Source organism: Falco peregrinus, chromosome 2, assembly GCF_023634155.1.
Source record: "Falco peregrinus isolate bFalPer1 chromosome 2, bFalPer1.pri, whole genome shotgun sequence".
Classification (NCBI taxonomy): domain Eukaryota; kingdom Metazoa; phylum Chordata; class Aves; order Falconiformes; family Falconidae; genus Falco; species Falco peregrinus.
In genome coordinates, this window is record NC_073722.1 from 105,549,090 (window position 1) to 105,572,856 (window position 23,767).

The 23,767-nt window shown below is 41.6% G+C and overlaps 1 protein-coding gene across 8 annotated transcripts in view; it reads left to right on the forward strand.

The window, feature by feature from the left end:
* Nucleotides 1-23,767, forward strand: part of CUX1 (cut like homeobox 1) — a 281,435-nt gene that overhangs the window by 235,705 nt on the left and 21,963 nt on the right. For 7 of the 8 annotated variants that reach the window (XM_055797915.1, XM_055797916.1, XM_055797919.1 and 4 more), the window contains 3 exons: nucleotides 1,544-1,732; nucleotides 6,551-6,815; nucleotides 11,871-23,646. The exons of the other annotated variant lie outside the window; for it this stretch is intronic. In XM_055797915.1, coding sequence (XP_055653890.1) covers nucleotides 1,544-1,732; nucleotides 6,551-6,815; nucleotides 11,871-12,582 — 1,166 coding nt within the window. In that variant the 3' untranslated portion in view covers nucleotides 12,583-23,646. Of the gene's footprint in view, nucleotides 1-1,543; nucleotides 1,733-6,550; nucleotides 6,816-11,870; nucleotides 23,647-23,767 lie in introns of those variants that run through there. 8 annotated transcript variants of the gene reach the window in all.

Consider the following 23,767-nt stretch of genomic DNA (forward strand, 5'->3'; position numbering starts at 1 on the left):
AGTGAATTCTGAATTTAGGTTTCTGTTAGGTCTGTAAGAACCATTTTTGGGGTTAGTTTTAGAGCTTATTAGCAGACTGTGTCATGTTAGGCCTGTCCTCGTTTCCCCTTTCTGCCTTTCGTTGTCTCGGCTGTTTCCTCCAAAAGCTTTGCAGACCCACCTGCCCTATGCATCTGAATGGGATGTTCTGCAGCTTCTAACTGGTCCCACATCCCCTCCTGTCCCCATACAGGGGAAAAAAAAACCAAACCCAAACAAAACAACCCCAAACAAATCACCAGGGCAAAAGTCTTGGGATGTTTCTAAAGAGGAGGAGGACATTCATGGAGTTAGGCAAAGGGCTGTAGAACAGATATTTTCCACGACCTGTTTGAAGGCAAGAGCTGATGGTGCTTTTGCAAGTGCAGACATGTCCTGGAGAGCTGTAAGAGCACAAGCTCCCACATATCTGCATTGTCCCTTAGGGATCTGTTTGTTGCCGCTAAGGGTGCTGGCATTGCCAGGAAGCGCAGGAAGAGCGTTCTGCTTTGTGTTAGTGAGGGCATGCAAAAACTACAGATCAGACACAAGACCCTGAGGCCTAAACTTGGTCGGCATGGAAAGATCTTTGGGTTACCTGGAAAACACACTATAGCTGCGCTTGTATCAGAAATCACCGGCGGTGACTCGGATGACTTCAGGCTCTGTCTTTTAACAAAAGCTGTTGCATATTGAGGCAGTTTAGCTTAGGAAGAACACTGAAGTGAAGAGGTTTAGAAAACCAGCTGTATGGTTGGGTTTGAGCTGCACAGGCATTTTCCACAGTCCTTTGGAAGTTAGATCTTAACCACGTAAAACTAGCATTACCAGTGCACATACAAATTCTGCACACTGAAAACCATATGCAGTTTTTGCCCTGTCAGACAATAGGGTTTTGAAAGAGAATTAAAATCTTAACTAGAAGGATCGTAGAGGCTGTAAAAAAAAAAAAAAAAGGCTGTTGTATTGTAAAATGTGAGTATCTGTAGTTGGTAAGACACAGTTAGAACACCACCAATAGTACAACACAGAAAATATGTACATGTGTCTTTGAGGACACTTAGATGACCATTGATGAATGGGGGGGTTACATTGATCTTGGTTCATTGATTGCTTGAAATGTTTGGATTGCCCTGTTGGAACGAAGCCGTTGCATTACGCTTCTGCATAAGAGCTAAGTAGCCTCACTACTCTCACTAGTTACCTGCTTAGCTAAAAGTTCAGTTTATTTTTAATCTCATTAATTTTATTTTTTGCACACTGTTTCACTGTAAGGTCCCAGTCCCCAAACATGTTGAGCTCCCCTCTTTGCCACAGTCAGATCCTAAGAATTAAACTAAAGCTCCATATTTACACTTTTAGTGGGGGGGGGCAGAGCTTTTATTCTTCTAAAGGTTTCTTTTGGGTTTTCAAGCAATTCTGAAGTAAGAATAATTGACAAATGATCTTGTAGATGTGTTCTGTCTCTTTAGTTAGCCTCATCTCTTAGCTGAATGAATTCATGCGATTTTCAATTTCGTATTAGGTCAGCGTTTGTTTGGGGAGACAATCCTAGGGCTAACACAAGGCTCTGTCTCAGACCTTCTGGCTCGCCCGAAGCCCTGGCACAAGCTGAGTTTGAAGGGACGGGAACCCTTTGTCCGCATGCAGCTGTGGCTGAACGATCCCAACAACGTGGAGAAGCTGATGGATATGAAACGAATGGAGAAAAAAGGTAACTTAGAGCAGACTGCTGACTCATGTTTCCCGTTATTTCAAAGATGACTGTGTCTTTTATAACTCTTCATAAATAGTATAGGGGCAGCATTGATCCAGTATTATGAAGGTTGCGCAAAAAGACTTCATGGTCCTTTATTTGATGCTAGCTCAAGCAGATACATCTCCAAAAAAAGCCAAACAAAAAACCAACCCCAAACCCTGCATATTCACCAGCTGTCGTGAAATCATTGCTATATTCTCCTATAGATTAATTACTGAGGCCCTGGTGTATCACTGATAACTTGCCTTACCAAATGAGAAATGTGAGTTTGGGAGCTGGCTGTGGGTTATTAGTTAATAGCGCTGCAGCTGGCCACAGATGTTGGCCTGGAAGAACTGTGCATTGATTCCTGAGAGAGCTTCTTGCCAGTCCTGCACTGGTAGTTGCTAGGAGGAATGAAAATGCAGTCTTTATAAAAGAGTATTTGAGAATAATTAAATTTGTAGCCTTTCTAAGGATGAGGGAAGGTGATTGTGTTAATACACACATAAAATGGCTAGGTCATGAGTATGCACCTGTGAGAAACCCAAGTTGTTATTGGGTGTCTTAATAGGGAGTATATCCTGAAAATGTATCCTACTGTCTGTATTTTAAATTCATTGCTAAAAAACAGTGGTTATTCAAAGCCTTGGTTTTAGTACCTTCATGTGATTTTACAGGAGAGATTCATAGGCTGCCATTATCAGCAGTTAACTAATTAATGATACACGCATCTCTCAAGCTATCCCTCAGTGATATTAGTACAGACAGCATTAATTGTATGCGCTGAAAGCACTGCTGTTGACTGATGTCCTGAAAGCATTAACACATTTGATCAAGAACCTGGTGATTATATTAAAAATTTGAGTGAGGGAGCTTCTGGGAAAATCATAGTCTTGCATGCTTGTAAGGAGAAATTCAAATCCTTGTCATAGTAACCGGTATAATATAATGCAGTGCAGTATCTTACTGCAAATCGTGTACGATCTTCCATGGGGAGTAAAATCCACGTGGGTTTCCCACTTACAACTGTAAACCAAAGGGAGCCATGATGGTTTTTGCTGTATTAGAAACGTGGCAGAAATAAAATTGTCAACTAGCTGGATTTTTATAGCCTCGCAGAGAATATCACCCATAATGCAGGAAAATAACATAAAAATAATTTAAAAGTAGTACTGACTATCCTTTCAAAACTGTTTTCTAAACTGGACTCTTACCAAATACTGTACAATACATATGCTCTATAGATGGCACCTGAATAGAGATAAGGCTATAAATCATTGAGACTCTGTACTGAGCTCCTGAGCTGTGTAAGTGCTGTCCTCATAGCACAGCACTCTAAAGTGAATCCAACCCTGTATTTTCTGCAAAATCCTTTCATGCAGGTAAGGATCCTGTGATTTAACCTTTTAAATTGCTCTAGAGCCACATTAAGAATTTAACTTTCCCTTCAGCTAATGTCAGTTTAAGAACAATGCAACTGTATCCGCTACCAGTGAAACATTACTATCAATTATTCCTTTGCCACATTTTATTAAGGTAGTAAATTAATTATTATCATAAAGGTGAGCTGCATATATTTTTTTTTTTTTCCTGTTCTGCCAGTCTGAAGTTTGTGCTATTAAAGTCCGTTTTAAGAGGTTCTGAAAATTTGCAGTGTACATTAACTGTGTCTTCGGAGGAAAGGGGGGGTTCACGCTCATTAGGCTCAGACACGCCGCACCACCTTTCCTGCCTTGGGAGAGTTCATTCCTCTTCCTTATAACCTCCCGGTGCGTGTGCAGCTGGTAACGTCACACTCCTCACTGAACAGTACTGAAGCCTGCTGTCAGGAGAAAATTTAATTCCCTTTATTTCCCCATTATTTCACTTTTTAATAATCTTATTCAATACCGCGTAAGATAAAAACTATATTAAAAGGGGCTCTGGTTTACCTCAATGGGCAGCTGCTAGTTCTGCAATAGCGTCTGCTGCATCTGTAGCTGAACACATGCTGGGGAGACTTCCCAGAGGGACACGGTGATGCTGGGCTGGCCACAGCAGGGGTGAAAAAAGGTAGAACAACTCCGAGGATAGAGCTGGCCGTGACAAGTTTGGTCTCAGACCCACATCCAGACCTTTGCCCAAATTATGTTTAGGGGTTATTTTTTCATAGGTCTCCCGAGAAGCGGAGACTGAGCACAGACAAAACTCAAACTTCTCCAAAAATCAAGTGTGTTTGCGACTTGGATTGCAGTTTGAGCTTTGCTGTCACTGCAAATATGCTAAACGATCTCCTTATGTTGTCTGCACACAGCACATATGTTTAAAATAAGAATTAAAAAGGAAAAGCTTTTACAAACGTCATCTAAAGTTTCCAGAGACTGTCATTAAAGCCTAAAGCTTAGGTGCTAGTTCAGCACATGGTGAAGGGCCAGGATTGTGCCTTTGGCCCAGTGGAAATTTGTTCTGCTAATGTATTATCCTCCAGAGGAACAATTGCTTATGACGGAACAGTGGGACATCCTCCTCTTTATTTTTCTGTTAAGGAAATCTGTGCATTTATATCATTTGTTCCCTTCACATGAGAGAGACCCAGATCATCTATTGCACCTTTTGTGATCCCGGTGCGAGTTACAAAAGCAGAGGTAGGCATTAGGGCATGAAATGTTTCCCAAGCTATCGTAGCTCCATGCTGTCCGTAGGAGTCTAAAGATGGGAGCTCTGACCTGGCAGAAGTGCCATCCTTTGGAGAGCAGAGAAAGCAGAGATTCAGAGCATCCTGATGCATGGGTGTCTCATGTTAACTCAGTAGCCAGACCAAATTCCAGAAATGCCAGTTAAGAGATAAGCCTAAACACCTTTTACATCTTCCATGTGAGGTTCTGGTTTGTCTCATGGCCTCCTTTAAGCTGCTGCACGTTGCTGAAGTGATAGATGTTCTCTTTCGGACCTCCTGGTTGTGCCATCAAAGGCAATAAGGGAACCTTGTATATAGTTTGCATGTGAATGCAAGTTTGAAATAACACCTTAACACCTAGGAGGTCTTGGAGAGTGAAGACCTTATAATAAATGTGAGATTATATTGCTGAAATGATTAATTCCATGGTTGAAGGTTGTAACAGTTCCTTGAAGGCTGCAAAAATAAGGCCAGTAGGTCACCTTGAAATAATGTGTTTACCTGCAGTCACTTTGCAGTTCTACATCCAGCTAGAACAACTTAAGTAGGTGATTTTTTTTTAATTTATTTTTTTTAAAAAGTAACTTTGCTTTTTATAGTTATTTCAAATGCATGCAGGACTGTATCATGGCAGAGTGATGGATCATGAGCAACTCACATTCTGTTCCGTATCAGTGATCTTACACAGTAGGCAATCCACAGATAATCTGTCATATTCAGGCAAAACAAAATGAGGGCCATGCAGATACCCCCGAAAGGTTACAGAATATGTTCAAAATTCACTTTGATGGTAGCAAGACGCAGTGTAAAAACATCCCACTGGATGTGCCACTGTGTAGAGGACAGGTTGCTGAAACCTACTGGAGACAGAAAGCCCAGCCAGTCCCATAGGGAGCTCTGCCAGAAGTTGACTTGTGTGAGAAGGGCTTTGAAAATTTCAGTTTGATTGCATTGAATTTTTATTCTTTGTGCACCCTCAACCTAAAGGCAGAGCTGGAGGAAGAGAGAAATACATTTTTTTAAGAATTTGGTTGCTGACCAGTGTGATGTGCCCCACCAGTCCCTGGCTCTGACTGGAGCTCCTGGCTGTTGGAGATTTAGTGCCTGCTAGATTGATGTCAGGCTGGTGTAATCTGGAACTTAATAGCCTAGGTTATCAAATTGCAGCTCTTGAATACCTAAACTCTTAAATATCTAGAAGGTATTTAACAGGCCATTAAATACTTTATTGACAAGATTCGCCTATATTTACCATTTTCAGCCCCCTCATTAGCAATGCTTGTGCATGATACTGCCAGGTGCAGTAAATCCCACCTCTCTTTGCCTGGTGTAAATCAATGAAGTCAGTGACAGTGTTTGCTGGGACTCTTCGCTTGCAGAATTTGCCAGGGTAATTCAGTCCCTATCGGGGAGGAGAGTCAGCAGTGGTATCACAGGCTTCTGCCATCAGCCTTGCTGAGCTCCATCAGGGCAGCAAGAGCTTTCTTGAAAGTACATTCATTTTTGAAAGAGCCTTGCGTAGGGGAGGAGGATGCTGTGGGCTGTTTTTCTTTCATAACCTGTCACCGCTATAGCGAAGATCTGTAGGAAAAAGCAGCAAACCCTGGCAGGTTGTTCAGCCCATCACTAGGATCTCTGGGCTCCGGGCGCCATCGTGTGTTGGAGGTGCAGCTGCCTTCAGCTTCCCGGTCAGATTTTTAATTTAGAGACCTTAAGTGTCAGGGAGACCTTAGTGTACACCTTAAGTGTTTAACAGCCAAAACCATTTCAGCTGAAATGAAGTGCAGCTGTCCTAATCAGGTGCTTATGTGGAAGTTCGCCACTCTTGAAAGAGTGAATTTGGAATATGTCATGTTAACTGAACCCTGTTATTAATTTCCCATATTCATTGAAAAAGCAGAAAACTGGCAGGTTTCCAGTCGATTTACTTTCTTTTCTTCTTTTTCTGCCTCTTGCATCCTCCCCACATTTGCTTTCCTCTGATCACTGATGATGCCCCTTCCTTTCTGTTCTCTCTCGACTAGCCCATCCATGCATGTACAACCTGTCATCTTCGCGTTTATTCCACGGCTCGTATATTCATTGATTTTGCATTTGTATTCAGCTGGGGCTGATCCGATGCACTTCTCTTTCAGCCTACATGAAACGGCGACACAGCTCTGTTAGCGACAGTCAGTCTTGTGAGTCCTCATCCGCTGGAATAGACTACAGCCAGGGAGCCAGCCCGCAGCCGCAGCATCAGCTGAAGAAGCCCCGGGTGGTGCTGGCACCAGAAGAGAAAGAAGCTCTGAAACGAGCCTACCAGCAAAAGCCATACCCATCACCAAAAACCATTGAGGAACTCGCTACGCAGCTCAACTTGAAAACCAGCACCGTGATCAACTGGTTCCACAATTACAGGTATGAGATCTCCCGGGAGCCCTACTCATAAAGGATTTATTTTATTTGCTTTGGCAGGGTGCTACTCCGCTTCAGCAGACTGTGTCTGCTTCCGCTAGCACGGAGCGGTTGTACAAAATGAACAGTTTCGACAGCAGGGAGGTTCTAACTAACAGTAATGCTAATGCTCCAGACTAATTTTAAGTCATCCCTGAGGAACAGCAATATTCACATATTGATGTAAGTAGTGTTTTTAAAGAGAAAGTCTCATTTTTGGGGTGGGCGTGGATTTAGAGATATCCACTATTGAATATTTATAAATTCCATTGCAGTAAGCAAGGCTGGTCTTTCTTGCTTGCATGTGCACACTCACACAGACATATACTGGCACACATAGACATGCATGTATAGGTGTGTGTTTTGTGTGTGTTATGCCTTGGCGGGGAGTGCTTGGAAGTGTCCTCTTCTGGGTGACAGCAGAATTGCACTGCTTTCATCGTATAATTTTCCTGCAAAAAGAGGATTTGGTTTTAGGTCTTGAGCCTCTGAGCTCTGCAAGTAGACACCGTGTGTGCTGTATTTCTGGGAAGCTCCACAGTCATGAGGGACAGAGAACAGATAACCCTGAAGTCAGATGTGATCGCAGGTTTATTTCATTGTTATGATAAAATCATGGAGTCACTGAAATGAAATAAGATGTCGGTCTGTTTAGTTCCTTTGTCATATTAGAAGGAACTTTCTCCACATTTGAACCATTGAAGTAGGTTTTGGCCTAGAGACTGATAAAAAGGAACAATGCTGGAATGGCATGTAAGAATTCGAAGGATTTGAGTAAGCATATTCTCAACTGTGCTCGGGATTGGGAATCTTAATTAGTGCAGCAGACTTTGCTCTACGAAATCTGTGGTAATGAATATTGAACAGGTACAGTTAGGATACCAGATTTAGTACTATTCTGCTCCTTCACTTGGAGCCAGTAATGTTCCTAATTAGTGCAGATAGCTAAACCTGTTTGGTTTTGGAAACTGTTAACATTTAAAGAGTATTTTCCACTTTGGCCCTCCTCAGCTTTTAGCAATGGCCTGGTTTCTGCTGGGGTAGAGCGGCTGTGTGGTGTTTAGCTGCCTGCTGGGTTAAACAATGACGAACAGGGAAGTTGCTGAAGCAGAAGCAGCACAGTTTAATGAGATATCTCAGAAATATTGTGCACAATAGTTAAATAATGTTTATAGTAAACAATATAAAATTTAAAAATTATAACCAACGAGTAATCATATTTACACTGAATTTCATTGACTTGAATTCGCTACAGATGCAGCCTCTTTCACTGCTCAGAGTTCTCCAAATGCAGGCCTCTCTTCCAATTCCCACTTCTAGGCAATTATGCACGAGTTGGAGGAATGCCTATGAAAATATGTTCCCTTCGGCCTGACAGCAAAATGTGCTGTTCTCACTTACACAGATGAGAGCAGGAGCACTGGTGGCATGTGTCATCTTCCTCATTATCATGAGATCTCCTGTTTAGGCGTGCTGTGAGAAAGCGTGACAAGTCATGATTGATCAGCCTGTTTAGCCACACCAAGCTATACATTAATGTAGACTAGGTGCTGACAGTTGTATACAAAATAAAGAATGTATAAACAAGGTGCTAGAGGCTCGTGGGTAGTACAAGCCTGCCAGTACTGAGTGACCTGGACCTGCTCCCAGATGAGTCTCCAGGACTTTAAAAAAGATGTTTCAAGTCTGTTTGGAGCCCTGGGTGCTCTGAGTGGTTGCCACCACTGAAAAATCGGAACACGTGCCTGTTCTTCTCCTCTGTACAATAATTTTCTTAGCTTTCGTGCATGTAGTACTCTTAAATCATTTACAGGACATTGCAGAAGAGGTACATGTTCTGCTAGGGGAACAGGGTCTGACTGTTCCGTAGCTCATGTATTATAAGAAATGGGTAGTCTTTCCCCTCTTCATCTTCTCCAGGCCACACTTAGCTTTATTTATCTCTTTTATACTCTCCCTCAGCCATTTCTTTTCCAAACCAAAGTCTTCATACATAAGCAGTTCCACATCTCAGACCATCTAGTTATTATTTAATATAAATTTTTCTTTGAAGTTACTTCAGGTAAGGCAAGGTACAGATTTGGACAAGCTTGTCTTCCTGTCTCTTGGGAATCTTGTTGCAGTGATGCTTTTCCTTTGGGATTTGGCCCAAACCTCACTTTCCAAAGGTTGTTGCTACAGCAGAATCTACCTTTTTATCCACCAGATGGGAAGTCAGCACTAACGTTTATTTTCTGCAGCAAAAGAAATTAAAAAAAAAAAAAAATCTGTAGCAGGCGAAGAAATAATTCAGTTCAGAATATAAGTAGGTATAAAGGATTTTGACATGTCTGCAAACTTAATCCAAGTCTGTGGCTTTGTATCCATACCAATCAAATAGCTCTCAGAACTTAAAAATAAATTCACCTTACTTTGCATTAGTGAAGCACATATAGGACACATCATAGTTTGAGGCTCTGTTGTCTTAAGAATGGTACAAAAGAGTAGGAGGTAGGGATTTCTGTCCCGCTTCATATGTGGAAACTAGCGCATAAACTCAGTAAGGTCACAGAGATGATGCTGCAGAAGCACAAGGAATTAAACCAAACTTTCTTGAATTGTAATCTAGCACTCCTGGATCCTAAATTTCATTGCTTTTACTCTGGGCATATTTTTCAATGAACTGTAGCATTGTGCTTGTTCAGATGTTGTGTGAAGGCATGTACAGGGAACTTGAACATACACCCCTGGAGATCGCTGATGTTTTGAGTTACACTGATGAATGCCAGTAGGATGTATTGATGCTGAGGCCAACCCCTTCCACCAAGAGGAATGCTCTCTGGAATTTCTGAGCTGCTGTCACTAGTTCTTCTTTACTGTAGGGATTTAATTACTGTGTTAATCAGGAGCCAGACTAGATTCCAGAAGCAATATATTGAGTGTGAATTCCAGGGATTTCCAGACATCAAACCTGTATTCTGTAGGGCTGTGGTCAGATAATCAATGAGCATGTCATCATTCAGTATCTTGATGGAGCTGAGGTATTTTTAATGCCGTGCAGGCACAAAGCCCTTACCTGTTTCCTCTCCTGACTGGGCGAATGTTAACAGAAGCAGCATGTTCTGGATCAATGTCCATGCAGGGAGATTACAGGCATAAACAGAGCCTGATAATCGATGTTGCAGGATGGATGCAATTAATGGTAATAGAAAATTAACGTTAGCACCTGTGGTCTTCTATTAGGTGAGTAATATTCTCCTAGGGAAAATTACAGACCCCCTAAATCCTTGAAAAGTGTGGAGTCAGCAAGTACTGTGGAAATACTCAGTTGCATTTCAAGTCAGTCAATAATATCGTTAGCTTCAAAAGCAGTATTCAGATGGCGTTCTGCATTTATCCTAATTTTTTTCCACAGTGTGCTGTCTTCTGTAGCACATTTAGTAAAAAAAGGAAGATTCTTACATCCATCAGCGTTGGGACAGCATTTCACTTGTGATTTGCAAGACCCTTAGCAGTTCTCCCAGGCTAAAACCGAAAGTGTTACCTTCGCTCTGAAGGATGACGGCTTTGCTAAACTCTCCCTGTGTCTGTAGTCTCATCCGTGACCGCAGGTCACTGGGGGTCCCTCTTGGGTGCTGATAAGGACCTGAACAACGGTCATAACCTCTCCTCCCGTCAGAGCGCTACAGAGAATGAGTTAGCCTAGACCCTAAGATTTTTTCATACTGTTCTGTACTTGTGAGGATCTTGGGAGCTCCTAGAGAAGGAAGAGGGTGGAAGGACCAAGTTAAATGGCAAAGGTGGCGTGTTCGGGGTATTATTGCACGCCTGAAGTAATAGGAGGCACAAGGTGGCACACCAGGCATTTTTAACCACACATGGAGTGCATTAATTCCCTTGCAGTGCACTGCTTGCCTTGTCACTATTCATGTTCTGAAATCGATTTTTTAAATAAAAAATGAGGCAGAAGTCAAACTTAACTCATAGACTGACAACCTGTCAAAAGGCTTTGCTTCCCCAGAGCACTTCCAGAACAACAGCCTTTGTTTCATCTTCATTTCTCCTTGGTATCCAGAACGCCAAGGAAGGTTGTCCAGATTTTATCCTTGTTTTTTGTTTAGGCAAATTGTGGCTCATTTCTAGTGGAAATCTGGATTGGTTTGTATTTACAAGCCATTTTTTTTCTGGGTCTACTAAAAATGTTTTCATATTTTTAAAATCCACCCTTTTCTGGTCCAGTGTATTGTAGAGTTTCACCTACCTGGTGTCAGACTTGTAGTGGGGGCGGGAGGCTGCAGGACCTTTCGTCTCTGTCCCTTAAACCACAGCCAGGGCTGTAAAAGTCGAGCATACAATTACAAAGTTAATTTAAACTTGCAGAAAAAGGGCAGGTGAGCTGTCGTTGGTTTTCACCGATCATTTTAGTACAAATTGATTATCTGCGTAAAGTTTGTATTTCTGGTTTATTCCATGATGCCCACTGAGGCTACTAGAAGGGGAGGTCATCAGTGTCAGATTTACGATAAATACGCAGAATCCTGGTTGGGTCAGAGGGGTCAGTCTTGGCACAAAGCGCTGCAGAAGCCACCAGAGATGGCTCCTCGGCCTGCTGGCCCCCTCCAGGCTGTGGGGAGCCCCCGGGGCACCCCAGCCTCGGCAGCCTGCATCCTTCCAGCACAGCGGGCTTCGCAGCCAGCAGCCGCCTGGGGAAAATGCAATTCAGGGCATCGAGACAATATTTCATGTTCTTCCAAATGCCTTTTCAGGCAGTCTTTTGGGTTCGAGTGTGCGAGCGCTCCTGCTGACCCGGCACAGTGCAGCCACCCTGTGGCTGAGACAAAATGGCGTCTCAGGGAAGGGCACGTCGAACGGCCCTGTGGCTGAGACAAAATGGCGTCTCAGGGAAGGGCACGTCGCACGGCCCTGTGGCTGAGACAAAATGGCATCTCAGGGAAGGGCACCTGGAACGGCATGTCTGTAGAGCAGGGTGATTCCGAGTGAGCCCCAGCAGACTCACCATCCCTCTCCCCTGTCTCCTAGGTCTCGCATCCGCCGGGAGCTGTTCATCGAGGAGATCCAGGCCGGGAGCCAGAGCCAGGCTGGGTCGAGCGACTCTCCTTCCGCCAGAAGCAGCAGGGCCGCTCACAGCTCTGAGGGAGACAGCTGCGATGGCGTGGACGCAGAAGGCCCACCTGAAGGAAAGCCGAGTGGCCCGGAGGCGGATGAGTACAGCAATGCAACCACAAAGTCTCAGGGAGGGCCAGCGGAGTCGGCGTTCGAGGCGGGGGAGGAGGCACTGCAAGGCGCCAGGTCTTCGGAGAAAGCGGAGCCGTTCCAGGCGGAGAGCCTGGAGGACACCGACGACGAGGGCAGGCTCAGAGCACCGCGCCAGAGCTCTCCGCCAGCATCGCAGCGCCCGGGAGAAGCTCTGGAGACACTGCCAAACTCTGCCACGGAAGGGGATGCCTCTACCTCAGCTGCCTCCACCTCAGTCCTTACAGGGGAGAGCTCCTACAAGTCAAAAGAAAGTTCAGAGAAAATCTCCAGTGTGCCAAGTACGAGCTCGACGCCGGCCGCAGGCTCGCAGAAAGCCAACTCTCTCCAGAGCTTGTTCGGCTTCTCCGAGGCAGCGAGCTCCAGGAACACGCGAGACAGCTCCTTGAGGAAAAAGAAAGCGGCAAACTTGAACAACATCATCCACCGCTTGGAGAAGGCCGCGAGTCGAGAAGAGGCCGTCGAGTGGGAGTTTTGAGATTAAACTCGCCCAACTCTGGAGAGCTGGGAAGTGAAACTGGACCTCTACTGGTTTTATTGTGTTGCGCACTTAACCGCCCTGCGGGCCACAGGGCAAAAACGCCATAGGCCAAGGTGCATATAGAAAACAAAAAGGAGCGTTAAGCCCAATTTATGTTTGTGTTTTCGAGGAAGAAAACTGAAATGTGTAGTCAAGCTTTTTTGTACCCTGAAGTGTTTTTATTATTGCCCTAAGTGATTTCCACAATTTCTGGAATAACTCATACAGCTTTGCCTTGTGCCCTCCTCTTTGGTGTGGGCTTTAAAAAAAGAAAAACAGAAAAAAAAGAAAAAAAAATTCAAACCCACATATTAAAAGGGGGCTTTTTATCTGCCATCTAATGGCTACAGAGCGATAATACACTATTATCTTCTTAAACCAGGAAAAAAGGGGAGATTTTTCAAAAAAAAAGAAAAAAAAAAGAAAGTTTTTTGTAGCTGTTCAGTTGCCACTAAGAGATTGCACAGTCAACCGACTCTAAACACACTAGTTTGGATTCCTACATATTTTCAAGAAAAGAAAAGAATCTTGTTGTTTGAAACTTTGAATTAAAAAGAAAAAAACACATTTACTCCACATATTTTTTAACAAAACAAAAAAAAAGTCACATCAGGAAAATATCTTAATTTGTGGTAGCTGACTTAGTGTTTTCTTGTAAGTGAAATAGAATATTGACACGTAGTGCACATTGTTTCATAGCTTTAACTGATTCTGGTCTTTTGCAGACCAGAATTTGTTTAATACACTCCATTTTAGGCCAAATCAGGACAAAAAAAAAAAAATCTGAATCTAGGTATTTTATAATCTGCTTTTTAACCTCTAACCACAGAGCACGCTGATCAGACCTCATATCTAGGAGGTTTAGGAGACAACTTAGAAACAGCATGTACTTGATCATTTCACTTGGTTCGTAGTGTACTGAATTTCCTTTCAGTAAAGACAGATCGCTCAAAAAAATGTTGGCCAGTAACATTTCAGCCTGCTACTTTGGGGACGTATTCTGTAACCCAAAATATTCAGCTTACCTGGAATCAATGAAAATGCAGTTCGCGTGTACGATTGCTGTCACACACCACTAAGAGGGGACTGGAGCTGCCTCAGATAGAGACCTTTTCCTGCTGTTGGTGGCCATTTACTGAATCTCTTCCCACCGCAAGCACTGATTTTAAATATGTTTTAGTTGTGGGAAGCTTATTTTTGCGTGGATAAAGAGTACATGGCAATGACCAGACGGGCTCTTACCGGGATGGAAATAGCCCAAACTCCAAACCAAAACATTCATGCTCTCGAGTCCCAGTCTAGACCATTCTGCCCTGCAGAAATACAGCCTTTTTCCATTATTTTATGCACAGGTTAGGGCTGATCAAAGTACAAATCAAATTCTAACTTGTCTCTAACTCCTCCTGTTGTCTATATGTATATGCGTGAGCATAGAGGTGCGTGGAAGGATGTGTGTGCGTGAGTGTGTGCGTGCAATTTTATACGTCTGTGTATTTTCTTACGTACTTGTGCACACATAGAGTGCATTACTGCCACCTTTTTTCAATAAGCTGTTTTATCAGTTATGGCTTCTACAAGTTTGCTAATTTAGACTCCTTTATTGCCATATCTTTAAAACTAACAATAGATGATTTCGGAATATATATATATATATAAATATATATATATATAATTTTTTTTTGCTTATTTATAGGTGCTGTATTTTATTATCTGATTGTTAGGAAGGGATGAAAGGGGGCAAATATTCTTTAGAGGGATAGACTGCCGGCAGTATTGGGTATAATTTACAAGATGTAGTTGTCATACTGTATATTATTGATTGAAGACTTTTTGACCGTATTGTGTATCATTGAACTTTTGTCTTAGGTCAGCATCTTTTTGATGACACTTTAATGGTGCATTCATTACTTCTTAAGTTTAATTAATATTACTTTTCTGATTTTGGGGGAGGGAGGGATGGGGAGAGGAGTTCCGACTTTAAAGGTATGTTCCCAATATTACACCTCAGTGTGCTTGTATTAATTCATTAGTAGGATTTTTGACTGTAAGATGTGAAACCACATTTCTTGCATGATGTTTTAGAACTTATGTATTTCATTTACAGTCTCTTAACATGCAACAGCAGCACTTAGCGCAAGTTTTCACAAATTAAGAATCAGTACACTAAAATCAATCCTTTTCATGATTAAGAAAAGAAGGCTCTAGGAGGCTGAAAGGCAGGGATTTATTTCCTATTTTTACTGCTAGCTGTTTCAGGATACCTCCTTGGGTAATTGGGGACTTGTGATGCAAAAGTAAAATTGAGAAACAGAGAGAGCAACTGCCCCTTTCTGTGATGTGCTGAGGAGACAATTTGTAATAACAGACACCAGTATGTGACAGCACGTGCTGGAAGCGGTTACGGCTTCTTATCTGGAGTGCAGTTAGTCTGTGGGAATGGCCAGCAAGGGAAATAACGTGGGGAAGCCAAGTGTTACCTCTCTGTATCTGTACAGTGTCCTGGTTTGACTTACAAAGCACAGCTCCATCGATAAATGCACGTCCTGGTAAAAATACACATACCTTAATACAAGTCATAACAAGATGCGTCTTCAGCCAAGAAGCAAAACTTCTGACTAGAAGACACAGATATTTTCTTAAGTTCTTTTATTTCGTTTTTCTTTGTTGTTGTTTGGTTCAGGTTGGGTTTTTTTTATTAATTCTAGGCAATATACTTGCCAGTCTGTTTCTACTGTCCTCGTCTGCTGATTTGAGATCCAGGTGCTTGATGCAGTCAAGTGGTTACTCTCAGCTTTCTCGATAGTGAGGTTTTTTTCTGTTTGACGAGTTTTTTTAAATTAATATTCCCCAAACTGTTCTTGTGCCTGTGTCTATATGATTGCATTCCATGATGCTTACTGAGAGCTCTTGCTGCATTATACGAGAGCAGAACTGTATTCACAGGTTGAACGCAAATGCAGCACTTAAGGTCAATCTCTCTTCTTAATAAGCAATACATAAGTGCCTTGAAACTTATATCTTTTTTTTTAAAAAAAAAAATTTATTTTTGTTTTGCTTTTCAGGTTTCCACTAGTTCTTTAGGATTCTTTAGCATCTGCCCAGTTTTTAATGCTGTAATGATTTTTAAAAAGCATATCTGTAGCTTGCCCTAGAGGAAATCTTTCTTTTATAACACTAACTGTTAATTCTAAGCTCCATTATTACATTTGAATCATGTAATTTTGCTGGATAAAGACAGCATTCATAAGTCAGAAGTCACTCCATCCTGCCAAGGGTTGTCATTGGTATCTATTATAAAATTAATCAAATAAAATGCTGTCAGTATTTCCTATATTTTTGGCACTTTATTAATGGCTTAGCTCCTTTTGTTCTTTCATATTTAATGATCTGCGTTGAATGTGGTTTAGCCTGCTGAGATGCTATTGGGGTGACCTGGGCCGTCCTGCCGGGAGTCACTTTGGGTTCCTTAGTGACCACCTTATTTAAGGGCACAGGCAGATGAACACCCTCAGATCAAGCTCGTAGAGTTTAAGTGATGTTCCCAGCTGTTTGTTCCCGGTTTTTAGCCAAGGTCACAGCTGCTTTTCTGTTTCGGTGGGAAGTAAAATGGATTAGCTTGGAACTACTGCTGAGATTCTCTTGTTGGAGATGAGTTACCTACTGGCTTTCCAAACTGGCAGAGACCTCCCCCATTCAGAGACTGAACTTCAGCAACACTGAAAGATTTTAGCTGTATTTTTGATCAAGTGTGGCATTCAGAAGTAATGCTTTTAGGAAAATGTGTATTGGAATAACTTTTTTTTTTTTTTTTAACGTATTTAAAAGGGCAAAAAAAATTGGAGGAGAAGAAATGCCAAAGAGTGGCACGGTGGCTTTTACCCTCTTGGGTCACTGATCACTGGGAAAGGAAAAGGCGTTATTCAGGCACATGTGGCGTGGGGCTCATCTCACAGGGCAGTTGTTTTGTAGAGCACAGAGCATGGCAACAGAGCCCTGGCTGATGATGTTTCTTTTCCTGATGGATAAAAGCACAGGCAGTTTTCAGAAATGCCAGGAGTCTTGATTTTTCCTGCGGTTCTTTAAAAGCATTTTTGTTTTCTCCTTCTGTTTCCAGTTCCGTGCTCTTAGTAAAGCTGTGGATGAAGGGCCTGGGCTATTTTAACAGCAATGTCTTTATACTGCAGTTAAAATTGTCAATTTTTCTGTCTGGATGGTTAGGGAAGGAGAACAGTGTGGTACTTTGTTGGCTAAAAGCAAGGGAAGAGTATCCCTTGGCAGAGGGGTCATACAGCAGGATTGTCAATACACTTCCATTTTTGAGGATACAGATTTCAGACAACAGAAGTGCACGTTTATTGGCAGAAATGCATTTAATTACAATTGCTGTTGATGCCATAAAATTTGACCATGTTATTTGTTCATCTGTCTGTAAAATGCCTATAAATAGAGCCACTCCTGAAAGGAACCAGTATCAGTGCAGTCTGCCCATATCATGAATTAGTGAGTCCTTTACTAATAAACTCCTTGCTGTAATAGGAGAGATCTATCTTACAGTTGAAAAGGATGTATGTGCCTTTCTCATTAGGTGAAAGATCTTTGCGTTATTTTTATGGAACTTGTTCATATGGGAATTGTCTAGACAAGGGGGTTCATGAACACGACAATTCTATGCAATATTCTCTGATCCAGTTACTTAAAAGTTGCTATTTTTCAGTCTTTTAATGGGTGAAATAGTAAGAGAAGTGCATCATTTCGGTGGCAATTCAGACTACAAAGCTGATAAATTCACCTAAAATAGGATTGAGGGAAATCTGACAAAATAATGTAATGAAATAACAGAAAATGCTAACAGTGATTACAGTCCCCACTAGGACAGCTGCCATCAGAAGTTTGTCATTCTCCATCTTAAAATTCTGAATTTAAAGTATTCTTAAAGCTCACATGAAATAAAAATGCACCTAGAAAGAACAGGGCAGGTTAGAAACAGGAAAAAATCCCAACGTTTTGACCATATATAAATTATGAGAATACGTGGGGGAAAAAAAAAAAAAAGTAATTGGTTTTGGACACTTCTTTGCACTTGAATCCAAAATAGTTTGTTTGAGCTGAAATGTCGCAGTAATCTGGACCGGTGCCTTTAGCAAGGTTGCAAAGAGATCAGTAATCTTAGCAATTTGTTGCAAACCCAATGTGGTGACATTTTAAGATGCAGATGGAGGGCACTATTTTTGCTTCATTTGTGTCTCTTTCTAACGCGTGAATTTCTTAAATGATCTCTTCTTTCTTCTTCCTCCAGTGTATGTATCCTAGGATATTCTCTGTCTTAAAGCCACCACAGTGTGTGGCTGAGCTGTGAGTGCTTCTTGAGGACTATCAGAAACAGGAGGAGAAGAAGAAAAGTTGGTTCTTAGGTGGGGGCGGGATTTCACGTTCACTAAAACCAAATCAGGTCTTTCCCATGAGCGAGTAGCAGTTTTGGCCCTGGTGAGACAAGCTGCTTGTAGCCTCATATTCCTAAACTGAACTCACACAGATATAACAGCTGCAAAGCAGTGTTCAGTTCGCTCATCTGTTGGCCTGCTGTGTTCCCCTTGCACTTTCTGCTGCCCCACGGTTGGAACATCAATGTTTTCTTCCTTTGCATTGCATATACAATCAACTTATTTTTTATGAAAAATAAGAGAATTCTAAAATTCTGTATAAACAAAAGGCTTTTTTGTCCCAGCAGTTTAAAATCCTGCCGGATGGCTTTAAATTGCAAGGAGAATCACTGGCGTGGAAAGCACAAGTTCTGAATTTCTCTTCTGGCTCAAGCTTCTTAGTTTGAAAAGTGACTTAGCAGTCCCTGTCTCCTTTGCATACGTATTTGAACTCTAAAATGTAGAAATACTATTTCACCAATTTTGTTCTTTCCTCCCTGTCTCTTTTATGGGATATATTGACTATGTTATATATAAAATATAGTTAATAATGAACTTTATAGCAAGAAAAGCCCTTTATGCTATGCCTAGGGACCGATTTGTCCTGCATGACCAGGTCATGTACTGTACCCTACCCTATTAATATGCAAGGATAAAAAGGTTTTATGCTCTGAAGGTGAAGTTTATCCTTTTGGAGAAGGTTAGCGTTAGGCCTGTGCACTTAAGTTTTCAAAAAGCCTTAAAAACAGGTAATGTGAGTGGTGCCACCTCTCTTCAGGGATGATTTCTCCCCCAGCCAAGTGGTACTGTGGCATATTTAATATAACTTATTAGCTGTAAGGTCATTTGCCAGCTGAAGAAAGTAATTCCTTGAACTTTATTGGTGAGCCTCCTCACCAGCATCCTCTGGTACAGTCAGGGACTGATGGAGGCATCACACCTGCTTTTCCCAAAACCTGGGCGCTCCGTTTCAAACCCAAAGCCCTCGGCTGTCTGTGAAGCCTGCGTTTCTACAACTGTTCTGCAAATGGAAAAGAACTGATCTGATTCCTGGGTGTGATTTTCATTGCTATTCACAAACATGTTCTGGCACTAAAGTGCATTAAAAGGAAGTGACTCCTTTTAAAAAATTAATAAGATTATTGTATTTTTCCTTGTCCAGCTATTCTATGAAGGACAATTGCTGCCGTTTTTCAAGCTTGCTTTACTCACAGTGATGTTAATAGATTTTTGCCACAGTTCTGTAGATTTCTTATTATTAAAACTGTTGGTTTCACGGTATCATTTCAGTTTCTTTATAATTTGAACCAGCCAAGCACAGAGAATGACTGCATTCTTAACCGTAACGAAATAGTGCAGGAACCAGTACAGCAAACGTGGATGCCTAAAGTCCCCATGATGTTGTTTCTTTTGACTTTTTGTTTTAATTTTAGAGATGTTTGTACTATGTAGTACAATCTTCATCCAAAGATCCTTGGAAATGGAGAGTCGCGCCAGGAATTTCCAGCTGTTATGGTGACATACCTGCTTTTCGCATAGTTACTGTGTAATTCTGTGGTAATGTTCATAACAGCGCAATCTCTCTATTGATAACAAGAATAATGGCGTTAAGTTGCGTTATCCTCTTCTGTCTATGCGGGTAATTAATATGCATTTTTAGGAGTTGTTAAATGTGTATATGTACATGATTCCAGTATGGAAAAGCCCCTCTGTATATGTAGTATTAGCATGCTTGGTCCTAATAGTGCAGTAGAATTGCTACAGCCAAATTCGTGAAATCATTTGGGGCGTGGGTGAGTGAGGGCTTCAAACCAGTATGTATTTCAGTGCATAGAGGATGCCATTTTCCCACTTGTCAGCTAAGTTCCCTGTTGTAAAGAGGGGATTAGCCATCTGAGAGATTGGATTGTTTGAGATATGCAGGTTTAGCTAACGAGGAGGGGGAAGATCACGTTCAGAATACAGAAAAATAATTCCAAGGGTCTGAGATGTGCAGAAGCCAAGTGATTTGAAAGGAAGGGTCAGACCTTGTCTGTAGCATCCTGTAACAGTTGGTCTGTAGGTTTTGCTTTGATACAGCCTGCAGGAAGTTAATTTGCCAGATATTTGCACATGTAAAATATTTTCTCCTATATCTGTGTACAGCAGGAAGGTGAACAGCAAAGACATATCAAAAACAATCACAAAAACAGCTGATCAGTAAATTATGCCAAGTATTAAATTAAAACAAGCAGTTCGTTCTTGCTCTCCCTGAGCTGAAAATTGAAGTATTCTTAGGAATGAGACAGAAATTCTCTGTTATGCAGTTCCTTTTAAAGGCAAGCATCTGTCTTTTCAAGAGAAGAAATAAAACTTGGCACTTGACTTGCTCTGAAGTACAATCTTACCTCCAAGTAACTACACAAAATAGTTTCTACAATCAGTCTTTCAATCAGACTTTTCTGGCTTTTGTTAGCTTGCATTAGACCCTTAGTGCTATTTTGATGTATAATTTATATGTGGGTAAATTATTACTAGCTTTAAAAGTGTTTCCAAAGTACCTAGTTACCTCTGGATGCTAGTACAGGCTATACAGGGAGTACTTGAGCATCTAGTTTGTAAAGGAGGTGTGTGGGGCATAAGCAAGGTCACATCTGTATCATACTTTTCTTTTTCCTTGATCAGGGCTTCCATTTCCTTCTTGCCTCCTCTAGGGGGATGGAGATCATGGGTCAGTTTCTTTCCTGGGGGGGAAAGATTTTAGTTTAGCTTGGAATTATTTTCTTTTCATTCAGTAGGCGTGTCATCAAAATCCTGTCTGTTACAGCATTTCCCGTTAAGTTTTTCGTTTTTGCTACTTTCCTGAAATTTCCTATTTAACAAACTTTCTATACTTGGAAAGCTATGTGCCTTATTTCCTAATCTCTTCATGGAGAATAATCTGAAGCACAGTGATCTAGATTGCAGCATTCACGGCCGCTTTTCATTTGGGGGGGTGGGGGGAGCAAACACTGATCAAGGAGCAAATGCCCAACACGAGTTGCCCCTTTTGCTAATGAGCACTTCAAACACTGTGCGTTAAGTCTTTGTGCAATAGAAATTCGCGTTCTGTGTTCGGAGGTTCGTGTCTCAGCCGTCAAATGCAGGCGAGCGTGAGCTCTAGTTGAGAATTCAGGTTCCTGGGGAAAAAAAAAAATATATATATCCCTCTGGGTTGGCTCCGGCAGCACGGTGGGGTCTCGGGTTAGAAAGTCCACCATCGCCCGGCAGCGTTAATGCTCGTAAAGCTCAGTCTCACCCGGCGTACTCGTAGGTCTGTCAGCATTCAAGAAACATTCGTGGACTTCAGCCATTGCTAACCGCCACCATCTCCTTTTGTGCCATTAGTAATACGTGCTGTCTTCATTTCCATGCCCAGAGCCACATTGTCTCTGGATGGCGAGGCACTGTAAAGTCATTCCAGTCTTAATTTGGTTTTGGAAAGAACAGGCTTTCACCCACCGGCATCCTCAGCCCTTTCCAGCGCTTGTGTTATTTTTCAAGCTTGCTCTCTCTACAGCATCATAAGGTGAAATATATAAAGGTGGTTTGTAATTAGGAAAACAATCTAATATTTCCTATTTATGAGATTAATTTTAACAGTTTCTTTTTTTTGAGGTTTGTTTTTGTTTGATATAAACACAACAGGAGTATACATATCCCCTAAACAGACGTTGGAGAAAGTTTGGGCTGTCCTAGCGATGGAGCGTGGTGGTGTCGGCTCGTCGTAGTATCCATATCATTGTGCCCCTGTTGTGTTTTCTAGAGCAATCATTTAAAAAAAAAAAAGTATTTTATCTAAATGCCTAATAAATAATATTATTTAAATAGTTTTAAAATAATTTAGGACTGAGAATAAGAAGCCTCAGTTGTGAGAGAAGAGACTTAAAATATACAGAGAGAGAAAATACCCTTAGCCTCCTAGAGCCTCTACTGAGAATTTCATGAAGATGCAGTGCCCCTTTGTCAAAGTACATTGCCATTTACTCAAGAGTGTTAATTTAAAATGAGAGACTGGTTTCCTGTGATGTTCATCTTTGTTGGCATATGTTTGAATTCCTGAATTCAGAGCTGATTTTTCTTCTCATTCAAAGTTGGTCAAGGAAAAAAAAAAAATAGAAAAAAAAAAAGTTTACCTTGTGCAGCAGCAGCTTTTCCTGGTGTGAACTCTGGAAATACACATTGTGAATTGATCTTTGTCACGGAGGAGTTTAGTTTTCTTGCAGTGTCGAAACATGTTCAGACAGGCTTTCCCTGACTAGGTAACGCTTCCCGAGCGAGCGAGAGAAAAGCTGCATAAGCCAAACTGAAAACTCTGGCGCTAGAAATTGCCCCTTGCTCGGCGCAGGGGAACGTGTGTCTGCACGAGGGACGATGCGAAGGGCCTCCGGTCAGCACCACCCAGGAGAACACCGGGCGGAGATGGGAGATGCTGAGCTAGTTGCAGGGCACATCACCACTTCTGTGGATTTGGAAGCAAATTTGCACTTTGCCTTTCGAGGGTGTCCCACTAAAAACCATCAGATGAATTTCCCACGCGAGGTTCTTTTCCTTCTGGCATAGTCTGAAAGTCAAAAAAAAGGAGAAAAGGAAAAAAAAAAAAAAGGCCAAAAAAAAAAAAAAGCCCGACGGTAACTATTGGATCACCTCAGCCAAACATAAAGGTTGTTCCTGTCAGAACACTCTATGCATTTCTGTGTTGAAAAGCATTTTCTACCGTTCCTTTTCTGAAAGCAGGCACCGTGCGTCCCACTCGCAGGAAATGCTGCGAGAATGTCAAATGTACGAATTTGGACGTTAATTCCAAAGCAGATGGAGGCTGGGGGGGGAGGGGGTGGGGGGATGTTCTTTTTTTTTTTTTTTTTTTTTTTTTAATTGTTTCCTTCATGTCCCTTTTCATTTTTGTATTAAAAAATTAACTCTTTGCATTTGTGCAATAACTACTTGCCATGATAATGGGCAGACCTTTGAAATGCCCCGACTACTAACACAGCACAAGATGAACTCAAACAGAAAGTGGTGTACTTTTTCCTGAGAACTTTTTTTTTTTTTTTAATAATAAGCTCAGTTTTTACCCCAGTGTATTGTGGTGTCTTACATTTTTAGCAGTATTTTATATTTTTTCTGTAACGCACTAAGTCTTAGATGTTTTTAGAGCTTGTTTGTTATATTCACAATCACAGATTAAAAAAAAAAAAAAAAAGATCCTCACAAAGACCCAATTGACCAAAAAAAAAAAAAAAAGTGTCATTTTTTTGTACAAGTAGCTTTGAGAAGCCCACATTGTGTTGCTGTGACTCATCTTTTGTAACATTTTATTTCTTGGTATTTGTTTAAACATAAAAGTAAGAGTTTATATGGCTGGCAGTAGCAGGGCAGCGCTCCCTCCGTCAGCAGAATGGCATTGTTTCTTCTGTCTTTGTTTGGTTAGCCATATAATGTTTGTTCTCAGCACTGTACAACGGTCCCTATATGATATGGAGAAGCAATATCACTGTATGAAACTCACACGATGTATTATTATTATTATTCACTAGCACCCTAGGTGTGATAATTGAAGTAAATATCTTTTATACAAACACAATTACGCGTGGGCTGTCTTTTCTTAAGGTGAGACCTGAGTCCAAGCAGCAAACATTTACATTGGGGGTTCTGTTGCAGTGATGCGCAGGGGGATGAAGGGGTTGGCTTTGGTGGTATTTGGC